Source organism: Bombus pascuorum, chromosome 4 (genome assembly GCF_905332965.1).
Source record: "Bombus pascuorum chromosome 4, iyBomPasc1.1, whole genome shotgun sequence".
NCBI lineage: Eukaryota > Metazoa > Arthropoda > Insecta > Hymenoptera > Apidae > Bombus > Bombus pascuorum.
The window spans coordinates 8531995-8547559 of NC_083491.1; the positions used below are offsets into that span (position 1 = coordinate 8531995).

Sequence of the window (15565 nt, forward strand, 5' to 3'; positions counted from 1 at the left end):
GTGAAAATACTGGCTCGTTCTATCGCAGCAACTCAGAAGCACGAGTCTGCTATATAGACTTGACCCTTTGCTAACTTACCGACTCTATTTCATCGTTCTCCCCCTTTTCTCATACTCAGTCTTGTATCACGAAATGGTGCGACTTTCTTCTCGTTTCACTTTCACTCTCTATGCTCCGTTGGATTGTTCTTGTTGGCCACCTTGGTATTAATGTTCCCGAAGAACGAATGAGCGAACCTGTGATAAGGCACACGCAATGGCGGTCTTTAACTGCAAACGATTTAGGGACGATAAGAATCCGGCTTTGCAGTTGTACAATGTAAACTTAGATGTATCGTTGACACGAATTTAAGTTGGAGGTTTGGTGGAATAAGAAGACTGTAGGAAATATTGGCTGCGTGAATTAATAAATTATTCGAGCTTATAAGTATAATTGTAATTTGCAATGAAAAATTCTTGCTGCAACGCGTCTCTTTGCAAGAGTACACGCAAATATTTCTTGGTCTTTTTTTTCTTTAATTCCTCAGCAAATTTTATTTCATCTCTTCAGCAAGAAAAACAGAAAAGAAACAAAAGCAAAGAATCTGGTAGAATTCAAATTAAAAGAAACAAATAAACATAACCATCTATTTTTGAGACTATAATTGTATGCAAGATTTGATATTATAATAAACTAGAATACTCTTCAAAATTTTCATTATTGCTTCAAGGCCTGTTTACACAATCTATATTAATACAAAAGTGCAAAACAACCAATCAACACTGTCGTAGAGCTATACTGGAAAACTACAGATCGATTGAAATTCAAAAATATTTGAAATTCCGCCTGACTGATTCAATTCAAGTCGCGTCGACAACAGGAAGTTGAATTGTATGCAAAATTTGATATCGTAATGAACTAGAATATCCTTGAAAATTTTCATTATTGCTTCAAGGCCTGTTTGCACAATCTATATTAATACAAAAGTGCAAAACAACAAATCAACACTGTCGTAGAGCTATACTGGAAAATCACGGATCGATTGAAATCCAAAAATATTTGAAATTCCACCTGACTGATTCAATTCAAGTCGACAACAGGAAGTTGTTTGCCCTCGTATTTCGTCTCTGTTGGCCTTGCGTTTGCGGTACGATACCGCGCATATATATCGAAAACGCACCGCGAATGTATTATTTGCCACGTTATTGCATACTCCGTTGAGTCTCCTTTATTGTAGGTCGGTCAAGTGTATATTTGTTGGATATACATATAGACCGACAGGCAAAGATTCAAGGAGCCGGAACATTCGCCCTATTAATTTGCATACTACGTTATTGTCACGCGTGGATAGTCTAACAGCGTTTCGTGAAATTACGCTAATAAAATGTTTCACGTACACTTTCCCTTATAATCTTCGAAGCAATTTGTTAAATTAAATTTAAGGCAAATAAGTCGATTCACAGATGAGTTTTACTGACGCATGCAAATAATATATTTAAGCCTTATATTTCCATCAGATTATACTTTGCTTGAAAGCAATGAACATTTAAGCACTATTTTACAGAATGATTCTATATAATGTTTGAAATTATATGTACGAAGAATTCCAAATAACTAGTGCAAATAAATATTTGCTTATTTTTAATTTGATCTGCTCCTGCTAAGCATGTTAATTTGAGAATACTATTTTATAAAGTGCTTCCATATAATGATTCAAATTACATATATTTACATGTGTATAATGTACTATTCAAGAAATATCAAGTAAGTAGTACAGATCAATATTTGTGTATGTTTGAAATAAATATCTTGTGTACCTAATTTTTGTTTTTAACTTCACCAAAATAATCACGATACTCGTGTCTCATTACGGTACTAATTAAATTTCAAAAAATATTTTATAGAACCCACGTAATATATTTATAAAAACTTTTCATAATAAATTCCAAATAAATGCACAAATAGCATTTTGTATACACAATTTTATACTTACAAGTTTGTTTCTCAAATTTTTATTAGTGGAATTGTTTCAATGCTTCCTCAATTGATTTCATGAGTCAACATTTGTGACTCGTAACAGGTTCGATGCGAAATATGTCTGCGCAGTTTGCGAACAGACCACATCCGAGCAAATACTTAAAATTCTTCTCCCTTGTAGCTATATTTCAGTTCGGTAAACACAAAAATTCGGGATATTACACGAACGATACCATTCTCGTTGAATTTGTTGAGGGTTGCGCACCATTTGCGGTTCAATGTCGTCTCCGACGTTGCGACGCGATGCACATCTCGAGCGTGGCACGGATGCATTATTCGCCAGGTTACTGCACGCGTCGTTGAACCGACTCCATTGTAAATTGGTCTGGACGCGTTTGTTGGAATGGTTGCCTAAGGGCGAGAGGACACGGGGTTTACCACGAAAAGTCCAGGCAAAGGGTGAACCCGCTGAAACGCGATAAAAGCCCTTATATTGAATACGTGGTTCACATCTCAATATCTCGATGCACGTACTCAATGCGTTATCGATACGTCTAGCCGCTGGCTCGAAGAAAGAGTGATGGACACATAGCAGACCATCTATACATAACCTTCTATCATTACCGATATTTGCATGTAATGTTACAAAGAGCAAATGATCTCTTTTTACAAATAATTTTTTAATGATTGAACAAATAGAATTGGAAAATAGAACTTGGGCAACTGTACAGGGACTATGAAATACTTTTTTAAGAATTGGACAAATGAAATTAGTAAATAGAACTTGAGTGTAGAATGACTATGTTTGTTAATAAGTCGTACTTTTATTTTCGTGAAATTATATTTAATTTAAAAAATTCTAATTTATCTATCAATGGCTTATGTTTTTATATGTAACTGCTAAACGATTAAGACGAGGGAAAAAATACATAGACATTTTTCTATTTTGTTTCTCACGTAGAACGCAATAAGGTAAGGCAAGCATTTTTCTGTGAAATTTTTCAATGTAATTTGAAAGACACTGTATTTTTCAAATGGAAATTCATATTTTTCCCCTACAGAATCTAAAGACATTGAATATTTACTTTATACATTTTCTAAAATATTGTTCCTTATATAAAAAGATACTAAAAGTTATAGTAATGTGGAAAATTCAAAAGTAATATAAATGAGAGAAATTGAAAAATTCAAGAGAAAGATAAGTGTAACCCAATTAAAGGATAAATTATTCGAAAAAGGGAGATTAATCAAACTGTGATCAAACTACCAACGAATATTTTCATTTTATAAAAAGAATTCTTGTAAAGATTGCACTTTCATTAGTGTTCTATGTGGTCCAATTTTCAGTTCGTCGTTGTTGGTGGCGCATCCATGAGCTCAGATTACTTCGATTTCGTAAACAACCTCGTGCCACAATTTCAGGTCGTAAGCTTTGCCTGGTCCCTGTCTAGTTTACCAAAGGTTCAAGCGGATCGAAAATTTGACGTAATTTATCTCGGCTGATGAGATTCGTTGGATCCTCTAGTTGGTAACGTTAACGACCAATCGATCAGTGTACCCAGTTTCCGTCACAACGAATGACTTCTCTTTTCGTGACCAATAAATCGTTAACGCTAGAAATAACAGAGTTTATTTATACTCCTTTTAACATTTTTCTCAGTCTCGTAATTTCTTACTTTTGTGTCAGAGAATTTAATATTGGTAATTTGTAACTTGTCATTTTTAAAATTAATAATATCAGTTAGATTATACACGAAAGTCTATCCTAACTGTTTTCACAAGAATGTTGATCTTACGCTGTTTTTTAATATGAAGATATTTCAATGCTACTTTATTTCCTAATTCGATATGATTGTATACTCTGATGTGATTTCATTATGAAATTAATTCCACAATATGACCATAATTTACATGGCTATGATGTTTTATGTTCTCTTATTGAAGTTTGCTTGTTCTCGCGCACCTGATGAATGAACCTATATTAATTGCCTGAAGTCACGACATGTCTCCATTACTCTAGAACTCTTTGTAAAAGAACAGGTGGACGGTACATATAAGAGAGAGACCAGAACAGAGCAGAGTAAAACAATGTTTCATCGTTATTTTTCACAAATTGGCCACGCAATGCTTTGACCTGTAGCGAAAATTGAATCAGACCGTGTGTTCTGTTACAAAACGAGAAGGAAAATATTCGACGTACCGTGTTATCCGATTATTCGTTGCTGAATATTTTCCAATTTGCGATTTCCCATGTGTGAATTAATTTTTTGTCTTCCAAAATCTAGGTAAAATATTCTCTCTATATTTACGAGTGACTAGATATATTTTGTAAACGTTGGAAAAAGTGAACAAGTCATAGAAAGCGACGTTATTTCGGTATAACTTGATGAAATTATCGGAAAAATCATAATATTTGATTTAAAGGAATTACGAATACAAATATTAGATAATATTTTAATAACGATTACCATTTCCAAAATATAATATTTTACAGTCTGATAATATCGGTGACAAATATCTCTATAATTTTAAACAAATATCTTGGTATAATTTTTTCTCTTAAGAGTTCTTAATACGTATAATCGGAAAAAAATACGATCAGCTTTCGATATCAAATTTGCGATTAATAACCGAGTAACTTTCTGTTCGTGCTCATGCGTGGTAATTAGTACACGACGAGATAATTGGGAAGGCGAATTCATACCGAGCTCTATTAGCTGTGCATCCAGGTCGACGAAGCTGGCAGGAAATTTCTGATTAATTAGTGGAAGTTGAACTAGGATGCGGTCGATCCACGTGGTTCGGTATTCTATAATGATTGGTTCGTCTTTCAGTTATATTGTTAACTATTGCGAGTAGCCATACTATTTATTTGCAAATAGTAACTTACAGATACATCAACATCATTTTCACATAAAATAAATTTCATATATCTTTGAATTTTGTAATATTGCAATTCAATACGTATCTTTGATATCCAAATCCTTTGATTCAATTATTCCTTCAAAAACTTGTATTTTAAATAATTTGTAATATCCAAATACTTCATTACATTAATACAAGTAACACCTTGTCTGATATCATAATACCTTTTCATAAAAAATTATAATTATGAATACTAATGAAACTTTATTTTTCTCTAATGAATAAAAAATGTTACGTGTCATTTTATACAAGGCACACTGCTAGCTGCTATTATGTTAATAACATCATGCTCAGTCGTTAATTCCTAATTTTGCACAAAGCTCGTTGCTAATAACACGAGGATCGTTCATTATAAAATTCATTTAATAATCGCGACAAAGAATATAAAAAAGGATTCTTCTTTTATGATATTACACGTAATATAATGTCATAATTGATGTTTCAGAAAGGTTTTTTTAAGTCGTTCGTTAACTGCTTGAAATAAACGTGTAGGTTCAGGCGACGAACGAGCACGATGACGCCCGTAAACGTCGTTACGGCTGCCCTATTTCCGGACCCCTGGGACTTGCTAATTAAACTGGCTAATAGACGGTCCAGCCTTGGCTGGCCATCAATCGATTTAACTACAAATTCAATTGAACCTTACTTATTGGATGGGAAAAATAATTACTTGTTCCAAAGGTCCTCCTTGTTAGATCGATTCAGATTTTTACGTTGTCTGTGAAATTATGGTTTAACGAAAGTAATTGCGCGCCACATTCGTATTTGTAATTAAAATATATTAATATGTTCCGTACAATATATGTATAGGTACTGGTACGAATGTACGCATAAAAATGTGAATTCCAATAAAAATTTGTTATTTAAATATTTTATGTTTGCGAATATCGACCATTCTTTATTTTCAAATATCACATATTTCTACAGTAATTATTAAAAAATTGTATAATCGGATTTACAAGATGGTTTGTGAAAAAATATTAGTGAACAAATACCTATCGAAACAGTGAATAAAAATCCTGAATCTATAAAAGCTTTGTTTTGGTATCTATATATGTGCAATATGACACATTGAAATTTAGTAGTATTCTTTAAATGGTCTTGTGAAATAAAAGGGTTATATTTTATTGTTTCTAAATTAAATTTACCACATATAAATGTGGCTAGTACAATTCGTAATAACAATTGTGACCAGGAACAACTATTTCCTCAAGAAAATATTTATCAAGAATTATGTGAATTATGTGGTAGAGAAACAGATTCTTTTTAATATGTTTCTCAATGTAACAATGATATTACATAGAAGTGATATGTAAGATATGTTCTGTATTTCGTAATATTCGAAAGGAATCCTTTGAGAAATATGTTAAACCCGACTTCCATGAAACGACTAAAACGTATATAAAATATAAACTGAAATCGTATAGAAGATTTCCACAAGTCGAAGATTCCATGAGTATTCAATTTGTACAAAAGAAGATCGTAGGTATCTCAGAGCAAACTAAGTTGAATAAATCAAAGACTGTTTCAGAAGCAACAATTTGATACGGCGACATGAAAGCCAGACAGACGCTGTCTGGCTTTTGTTTTTCTGCTCTTGCTCTTTTATTACGACAGAAGGCACTTTTAAAAGAGAGAAATGTCAAACGCGAACCGAATGAAATTCTGAGGAGCGATGAAATTCCATGAAACACGAATCGCCTATAAAAACTCTTTTAATCTTATACATCGTTTCAGTATATAAAATAGAAAACTAAAAGACATGTTTATGAGATGCAATGTTGCGTCCAACTGAGAGAACTCGTTTTATAAATATTTTGAAAATATACAATTTCTTTTAATATTAAATTGAATAGGAAATAGTCTTTATTTTTGTTCTTTCTTCAAGGAAATAAATCAATTATTTGAACTAGAATTTCTATTAATGAACTTTTGATTTTTTTATATTCTTATATATGATGATATTCTTATAGAATATTTCGTTTCTATCATCCAAATGTTCTTCAAGTGTCACTCTGACTCGATTCTCACTATTAGATTGTTTCTCGTTAAAAAGTTTTATAAAAATGTGGAGAAATTATTAGTCCTATACAAAGAAGGTTATGAGAACTATTTTTATCACACAAATTTTATATAAATAACTTTGCCAGAAGTTACACATAAAATAGGACCAAAATCATAATAAACATACGTATTAAAATTACTCCTATCGTACTAGTCAGATCACTTTCGTAACACTATTTCGTTCAATAAAAAGTTTCTAATCTGTGAATACTATAATTTCACATAATAGCGTGATCTTAATAATGTCTTAACAAAAACTTGATGATATAGAGCAGTAACGCGGCGAAGGTACATTTGACGGTCTCTGAAAATAAAGCGAATGATAATCTGTAAAATTACGTTATTATCTTTAGGAAAGGATACACTTTCCTCGGAGTTTTTCTGGCACGTAATTCACCATGTTTTTCCATCCGCGGCGTTGAGAAGAAAACGTGACTCACGACGCACGGGTATAATATTTTCCCCGCTTTGACTTGGCACAGGGTTAATTGCGCATTGATAACTAACGAGCTTCCTTTGTGCAAATTTTCGGTAGAGACGAAAGATCCCGGCAAATTTCATTCGACGCGCCGGATTAAGCGCTTTCGCCCCAGCCTCTGGAACGCGAATCACTAATTCGCTATGCACAATCGTAAGTTTAATCCAGCGTGACTCGACTTACATATTCCACATATTACTTCTTATGCTATGATACCTATACGCTCGCAGTCTGACAGAAAATCGATAAATGCTTCTTTCGTTTCCTCTTTCATAATGCCACTAATGCGATAACGTCTACACGACTGTACATCAGTGAAAAGTTAAAATGGTAGTTTTTCATTTTCGTTAAACATTTCGAACGTCATATAGGGTTTACTCCAGATGTACAAGTATCTATAATATTTCTATTCTTCTTTAATGGATACGTTTTAATATCGCATTAAATACACCTATCTGTGTGATTATTAGCGACGATGATGAAAAAGGAAATTAGGAACTAACTCAGGAAATTATATTTTATTATAGAACATCGTATCTTTCAGAAAAGAGAAAACTTTTGAAATTTGATTACTTTCGTAAAGATCTTCATTTCGAGTTTCCTTAATCCGGAATTTAGAATGACACTGTATATTTAGGACGGTTTAAAAGAATGATAATTCTGTGATAATTCTACAAAATCTAAAACTTTTGTGATCGAGCATTATAAGCTGAATTTTATTCCCTTATGACAAAAATTAGTTGAAAAATTCAAGTAATAAACGATGTGAGGACGAAAAAACTTTTGAACGATTTTTGATTATTAATATCGGTTTGACTTTTAATATACTTGTTAATTATATTATATTTTCTATATTTTACAAACTGAAACATTATATAAAATATGTAGCAGATATTTATGCAGATATTTTTAAATTGATATTGATTGCGTCAACTTTCCAATTTAACTTTTGGCACACTAATTTGTCTGCTTATTGTTAATATTAAGTTGGTGCATACGAAATATCGCTTTTTTAGGTAAAACTTGAAGCTTTGCTCGGTGAGAATAGCGCACATAGCGAGTAATATTGACCGGTTAAATTTAAATTTCGAAAAAATATTTTATATGCGTCAACCTGATATATATGTTCATACGTATGTGCATTAAGAAGTTTTGAAACATTCCCGCTTTTCACAGAATTTGAATATTTAGTGTAAATTTACCTCCATTCAGCTACATGTACTTTCTGCTGGAACTTGTAATATATCGAATAAAACATTCTTTCGTGTGTTTTAATGGTTATCGAATTTGTTCCAGATGTGGAAAAAATACAATAATATAATATAACGTACAAATATAACTATTAGAATAGACAAAATAGATGAAAATATAATATAAATAAATATAATAATTCTCTCAAGATTTTCTCAAGTAATAATCTGTATATTCTTTTTGTTACAGTTTTATCAGTTATTGGAAGCAAGTCAGGTAGCTAACACCACGCTCACGTATCGTCACGTGACGGTTTTCGCGCCAACAAATCGAGCTTTCCAAAAGTACAGCGGAACTACGAAAAACTTGGTTCTCTACCATATGTGTAAGTACCTTGCGTGTTCTTGTCACGTTCATCCGAAGGTTTTTAAAAAGACTCGGGAAGTGTTTGCCTCGTTTTCACCGAAAGAAAAAGAAAAATGAGACATTAGCTCGTTTGCGCATTTAAAAAGTATTTGGCTTGGATAGTCCATACTTTTTCTTTACTATTGTTGTACTTAAAAGTTTAGAAACATAGTGGATGTAAGATATATTCTATTTGAAATGTTCTATATATTCTTTTATATTTTTATGTACAAAATTAGCTACAAGCATTATATAGTTTTATTCTAAAGTTACTAAAGTGGTGGAAATATTCGATTCCTTTTACTTCGAACTATATTTTCTAAAAGTACATGTAACTCGAGATTCTTTGATGTTCATCCTAATATTGATATTTTCTTGGTGTCGAATTACAAAACCGTTCCATCATTCACAAACGCGCTCACAAATACGATTATCATGTTCATTTTAGAAGCTTCTCCAATCGTCTTTTGTTCTGTCTGTATAGTAATTAATACATTGTACATTTTCATAATAGATGATATACACAATAGGCTCGGAAATTTACGAAAATTTTACTAAACGGAAGACTCAGAATTATCCTTTAACACATTCGTTATTAGAAAAATATCTACATTAATTAAATTTAATTAGAATTAATTAGATATCAATCTAATCACAAAAATAAAATTACTCTTTGTCAAGGTATTCTACATTTATACATTAAAGAATCAAATCTTATCCTCAAACATCGAATTCATTTTTAGAATAATTTAGATACCTTCTCGGTACTCAAACATATTTATCTTTTCTTTCTGTTTTCTTACAAATAGCTACCGGTCCAACCCTCAAATTCCAAATTATTCTTTGATCTCTCCAAAAATCTAAATACGTATAGAATTTGACTATCAACAACCAAATTCTCATCTACCACTAATAATATCATTTATCGTGTGATTTATTCAAACACGTTTAACCCATTTCTTGGGTTCTTATAGTTAGACGTCAGACTAATCAATACATTAATCCCATGAATTTCGGAACATAGCTCTTTGATCTTCGAAGATATGCTACATACGTGTACATGCGGGCTTATATACGCGTATTCGGTACTCATCGACGTGTCTACATGTAAAATGACGATGGACTTAGCCGCAAAGGGAGATTCGATTGAAAATACATCAAATATGCACAGGAGTTGCAGCGCGTGTAACCGTAATTCAAGGTCCTTCGACGAGGCACACGAGGATACCGCACGTTCCGACGCATTTTCGATTCTACAATACATCCTACATACACATTTAGATCGATGGCCATTCGATTCCGACCATCTTCGAAAATGTAACAGCATGTATACGTCGTGGTTCAACATGATGCATTACATTCGTAACTCCAGTATCTCATATCGTTCTGCTTTGCTATATACTAAGCATCCTTTAATAGTTTTCGCATAGACTGATCCATGAAAGTGTTTGGACACATACCATAAGAAACTTTTATGGATGTATTGTGTGTGTTTTATGAACCATTTTGACATTTTATTAGCACTATAATGAGACACGACTATCGCGATTATATTGATAAAATGTTGAGATGAACCTGAAAATGTGCACCATTCGTTCTATGTATATACATATACATAGAAATTATTACACAGAAATAACTCTCGTATTAGTTACAATATAAACTTCGTTACAATATGAACGAAATTTCAAAATGTTATGTATAATACACGTAATATACTTGTATAAAGTTTCTGTAAGTTTTCGAGTGGGTACATTCACGAGCTACTGTATACGCTGTCGTTTAAAAACATGATTTAAAATACAATACATTTTACGTCAATTGTAAAAATTCTGTTAATTTTAAATAACTTGAATAATAATATGAGTGTCTCCCTCCTCCTCACAAAAATATCATCGATCCTACGAAAATATTCATCGAGTAAAATTGATAACCGAGAACCAAAACCAGTTATTCTATTATGCATTATACATACGTTCATCTGCTAAGTTCTGGATTCAACGCACGCGTATTACTTATGTATAACAACTTCACAATGTCAACAGTCTGCGGCTCGTCTCCGGTGACTTCTCAATTCTGAACTGATCGATCCCTGACAATCAGAGTTCCGCGCTATCCTTCACGGTGGTTGACTACCATAGCAGCCGTATTCAAAGCTTGAATGGAATCGAGACCGCACACGATTAAATTCTCCCCAGCCCGTGTTATCCAATCGTCTAAGAGGAAATCGCTTCATCTCTGTCTCTGCTAGGAAATGTTCCTTTTGTTGATGCAGATAACGCCAACCTATAGAGTATTATCGAGAATCATAGGTGTAAGACAATCATTTGTTCCTAATTGGAACTTGCTACGATGCAAATTTCAGTAATTCGGTGGAACCGTCAACAGCGCTTGTTATTAGTAGACTGCTAATTTCATGCATCTGTAGGAAATTTGAGACTGCAAAATAGTACAAAATATACATAATGTAGAAATATATAAATATCCACGAAATACTGCTTTTCATAATACTTGATAAGTGAAATAATTTCTCACCATGGTCCTACTTTTTTAATTATATTCTCAAAAATATGATTTTGCATAAAAATCCGCAGTTCACTCATTGTGTATTTAAGACAATTATTCATACTGTATATTAAATTTTTACCAACTTTATGCTTGCGATGAATGTTTCGTAACTTTCATATACATTTTTGGATTGGTTTCAAATTCTACCATTATAAGCACGATAGTCGTATCTCTTCACGGTATCGATGATATCTCAAAATATTTGTGTATAATATACGCAATGTGTTCATAAAAATTTTCCATGGTAAACGTTCAAATACTTTCATAAGCTACTGTATATATTTTCAGAAACAAACGTTGTTACCAACAATCCTATCGTAATTCGAACCGTATCGTAATTTCAGAAATCTCGATCGTAATGAACACGTAATAATTGAGAAATATTAAGTAAAATTGTTTGGCTTAAGAGATATCAATGTGTCTAGTCGATAGGTCAAGCTGCCAACGAGGTATCCAAGCGTGTCGTTGGTAATAATTGACAGAGCAGCGTGATAGCATCATATATTCCGACACAGTGGGGCTACTATGAGGGATTGGTCGACTGCTGTAAATCGCTATAATGCGCCGTCGTCGGTGCACTGGCGCGAGATTGCAGAGGTAACGCTGCATTAACTAAGGAAGAACGGCTTTAGGGAACGAACAGAGACCTCCGATGGGATTAATGTCACTGACAGGGTCACAATGCGATTGATAAGGCTTCCAATTACTACACATAGATAACGGAAGTCTCCAGGAATTTCGAATATTAATCTTAATTTAATTCTGGTTCGGCAGGAATTATCGAAATTATTAAAATTCCAAGTGTTAATTATAGTACTGTGGTAAATTAAAAGTATATGCATAATACGCAAGCAACTTCATGGGAAGTTTAAATTCGGAGAATTTATTTCTAATTAGTAAAAAATGTCGTATTATTAAATTATTCTAATTTTATTATAAAAGCGTTAGAATTTCTAAAAAAAATTCAATGTTTACGCTTAGCTCAGATTTCTTCTTTTTTTAAATTATAACATTCAAGCGAATTTAAATTATCTTCTCTAATCATACACTATTATTTCATTATATTATTCCTTACTAATAATAATTCTATCCAGATCGAAATTACGAATAAAATCTATTACACATCGTTCAAAGAATTTCCTCAAAATTCTTGGCACATCATTGACAAATAAGTTCGTAATTGCGAAAATAGGGATTGGATAAAGAAGAAATGCACATCTGGCATATAGATATACTAAATCCTTGATTTTATAGTGATATCCGGTTTTATACGGCGATTTCCTATGTTCAGCGGCCCCTTCGTGACCCGAGGCATTTTCACGATTGCTGGCGAAGAAAGTGCGCGCGCGAAGGAAACAAGGAATTAAGAAGGGCGTTGCCGTTTTATGAAGAAACTTCCTTTGCGCGTTTAAGATGCCTCGAGCGACAAGAGAAGGGAAAGATGTCCGGGTTCTTGAAGTTACCCTTTGAACGACAAAAATTTCATTCCCAGTTCAATTTCGCTGCCAAATGAAAAACTTGGTTCTTACAATTAAGGGCGATTTTATGCAAACTGTTATTCTTCGAACGTGATGAATTTATTAAATCGGTGTACGTGGAATACTTAATTTCGCATACGTGTAAAATCATTTAGAATTTTGTATGAATTCTATCAACGTAGAATTCCACTAATTTAGAATATTCATTATAACACAGATTATATAACACTCACAGCTATGATTGTTAAACATCCAGAGTCATGGACAAAAATAGTAATAATAAATAAATATTGACTATTTTAGAAACCATACAAATTTTCCGAAGTAATTTTCGATTTAAAGATTCATGATATTCATATGAAGTTTTATTCGGTTCGATTAAACGTTCTATTTTTATGCTGTCATTATTCGAGCGTAATTTTTTCATTTAATCGATTTAAATTCAATGGGCATTCGAAATTATAAATTCTATCGATTTTATTTCAAGTGCCGTTCGTGGTCATTTTATTTCTATGTCATACTATACAAAGTAGCGAAGTATTTAACATGAAATTTCAAATTATTTTCAAAATTCATTAATAGTTTGAAAATACTCTAAATTAAAATATAAAATATAAAAATATAAAATAAAATACGTAAAATTAAGTATTACGGTCTATCGGAATATCTCTATAAATATCGCGGTGTTAAAAATCGCGAAACTAAGGTTATTAATAGTGAAACTTATTGAAATTCCAATATTATATTACTATATATAATACACATAAAAATTTAAGAAGAATAAATAATTGTAAGTATATCCACAAACAAAACGAGAAGATTTTAAAAGCAATCCCAGCAACGCAGTCAAAGAAGTAGCAGAGAACTGACAAATGGAATAAAACGGTATAAAGTCATGCAAGTAGAACAGATCAGTGCTTTACGAGACAAGTGAAACAGTTTGATATACAAACTACTTCGACTGAAAAATATAAGTACAATATTTTTAAACTTACGCAAACTGAATGGAATCTTTCAGTTTATATGACACGGTAAAAATTGTGCAAAAATATGTGTATACAGACAGCATAAAAATACATAAAAATTGTGCAAAAATTGTTCTCTGCTGAGAAAAGAGAATATCTACTACCGGAGTCGGAAAATGTTCAAGGGGAATAGGTAGCGACCTTCATTATGTCTTCTTCGCGTTTAATCCACGATGAATACCGGCGTCGAGGGGTGAAACAAGGAGTGCGTTCCCCGTGTGAAGATGGGTACCTCTGGGTATTTGTAACTTTCGTCGCCGACAGCCAGGCTGAGCCACTGACGAATAATCGTCATTCACGAGGTAGATTTCTTTTTAGACTCCCTTCTGACTGGCCCCGCGCTTAGACATCAACCAACCCTTCGAATACTTGAAATACTCGAGGGTTCTCTTCGCGGGAGGTAACGAGAAACGCAGCTCGATTAAGATGTGAAAAACTTCCTCGCATTAAGAAGAATCTGCGAACGACAGTCCGGTTTTTTTCGATAAGAAATTGGTTCAAGTTCTAATTTGTAATTTGTGAAATAAATAACGCGCTGCGTGGTACTGTTGGTCGAATTATATTCACCGGAGGAAATAAATTCGCTTCTGTGGGATGCTGGAGTTTTGTTATCGACATGAACTAGGAAAAATATGAGGTAATTGAAAATTATTTTTGAAAGGTCATGGTTTATCTTATTAATAGACTCTTAGTATTTATGCAATTTCATATTTTTATGAATAAAATTAAGGAAATGGAATCTAGATGAAAATTTATTTCACTCACTTAATATTGTAAGAAATATTTTATATCGGTTAAAACTTCATTAGATGGAATATTTTATTTGAATAAAGAATATATCCTAGTAGATGATGTGGATTTTTTATAATTTTCAATTTTTATACAAATGTACAACAATTCATGTAATAGTATGACACAAAGTATAATAACATACTATATATAATTCATATAATAACAGTCTATTTACTGATTATTGAGAATGTGGTATATAATTGTTAGATATCTACAATACTTTTGTATTACAAAAAATATATAAAATATACAAAAGGCTCGCTGATTCGTCTGGTAATGCGTTTGGAAAACTGAAATTCGTTCTGACTCGACCATCACCCTACAACACGACTTTATGTTAAACGAAAGATAAGATTTCATCGCTAAAGATCTATAATTTTCTTTTATCAAAAACATAATACTGTTTAGTTTACTATGTCCATGCGTAAATACGCATAAGATTATCGCTCAGAAAAATAGACGTACGCCAGCCACTTCAAAATAAGTGTTTGGAACTATGAAGAAATTCGGGCGACTATATGCCGACACGCGTCCGCAACGGTAAAATGACTTGGGCGGCTGTTTGCCGACACTCGTCTGCAGAGGGTTAAGTATTTGATATTCGTTCTGTGCCGAGAGTAAAGTATCGATTTATATGGCCTTAGAAATGAAGGTTCAGGGTCTGGCAGTCGTGGTGGCTATT

General features: G+C 32.7%; 1 protein-coding gene across 3 annotated transcripts in view; it reads left to right on the top strand.

Moving 5' to 3' along the window:
• LOC132906575 (fasciclin-1) overlaps positions 1-15565 on the top strand; it is a 386191-nt gene that overhangs the window by 242946 nt on the left and 127680 nt on the right. For all 3 annotated transcript variants that reach the window (XM_060958875.1, XM_060958877.1, XM_060958876.1), the window contains exon 2: positions 8865-9000. In XM_060958875.1, coding sequence (XP_060814858.1) covers positions 8865-9000 — 136 coding nt within the window. The remainder of the gene's footprint in view (positions 1-8864; positions 9001-15565) is intronic.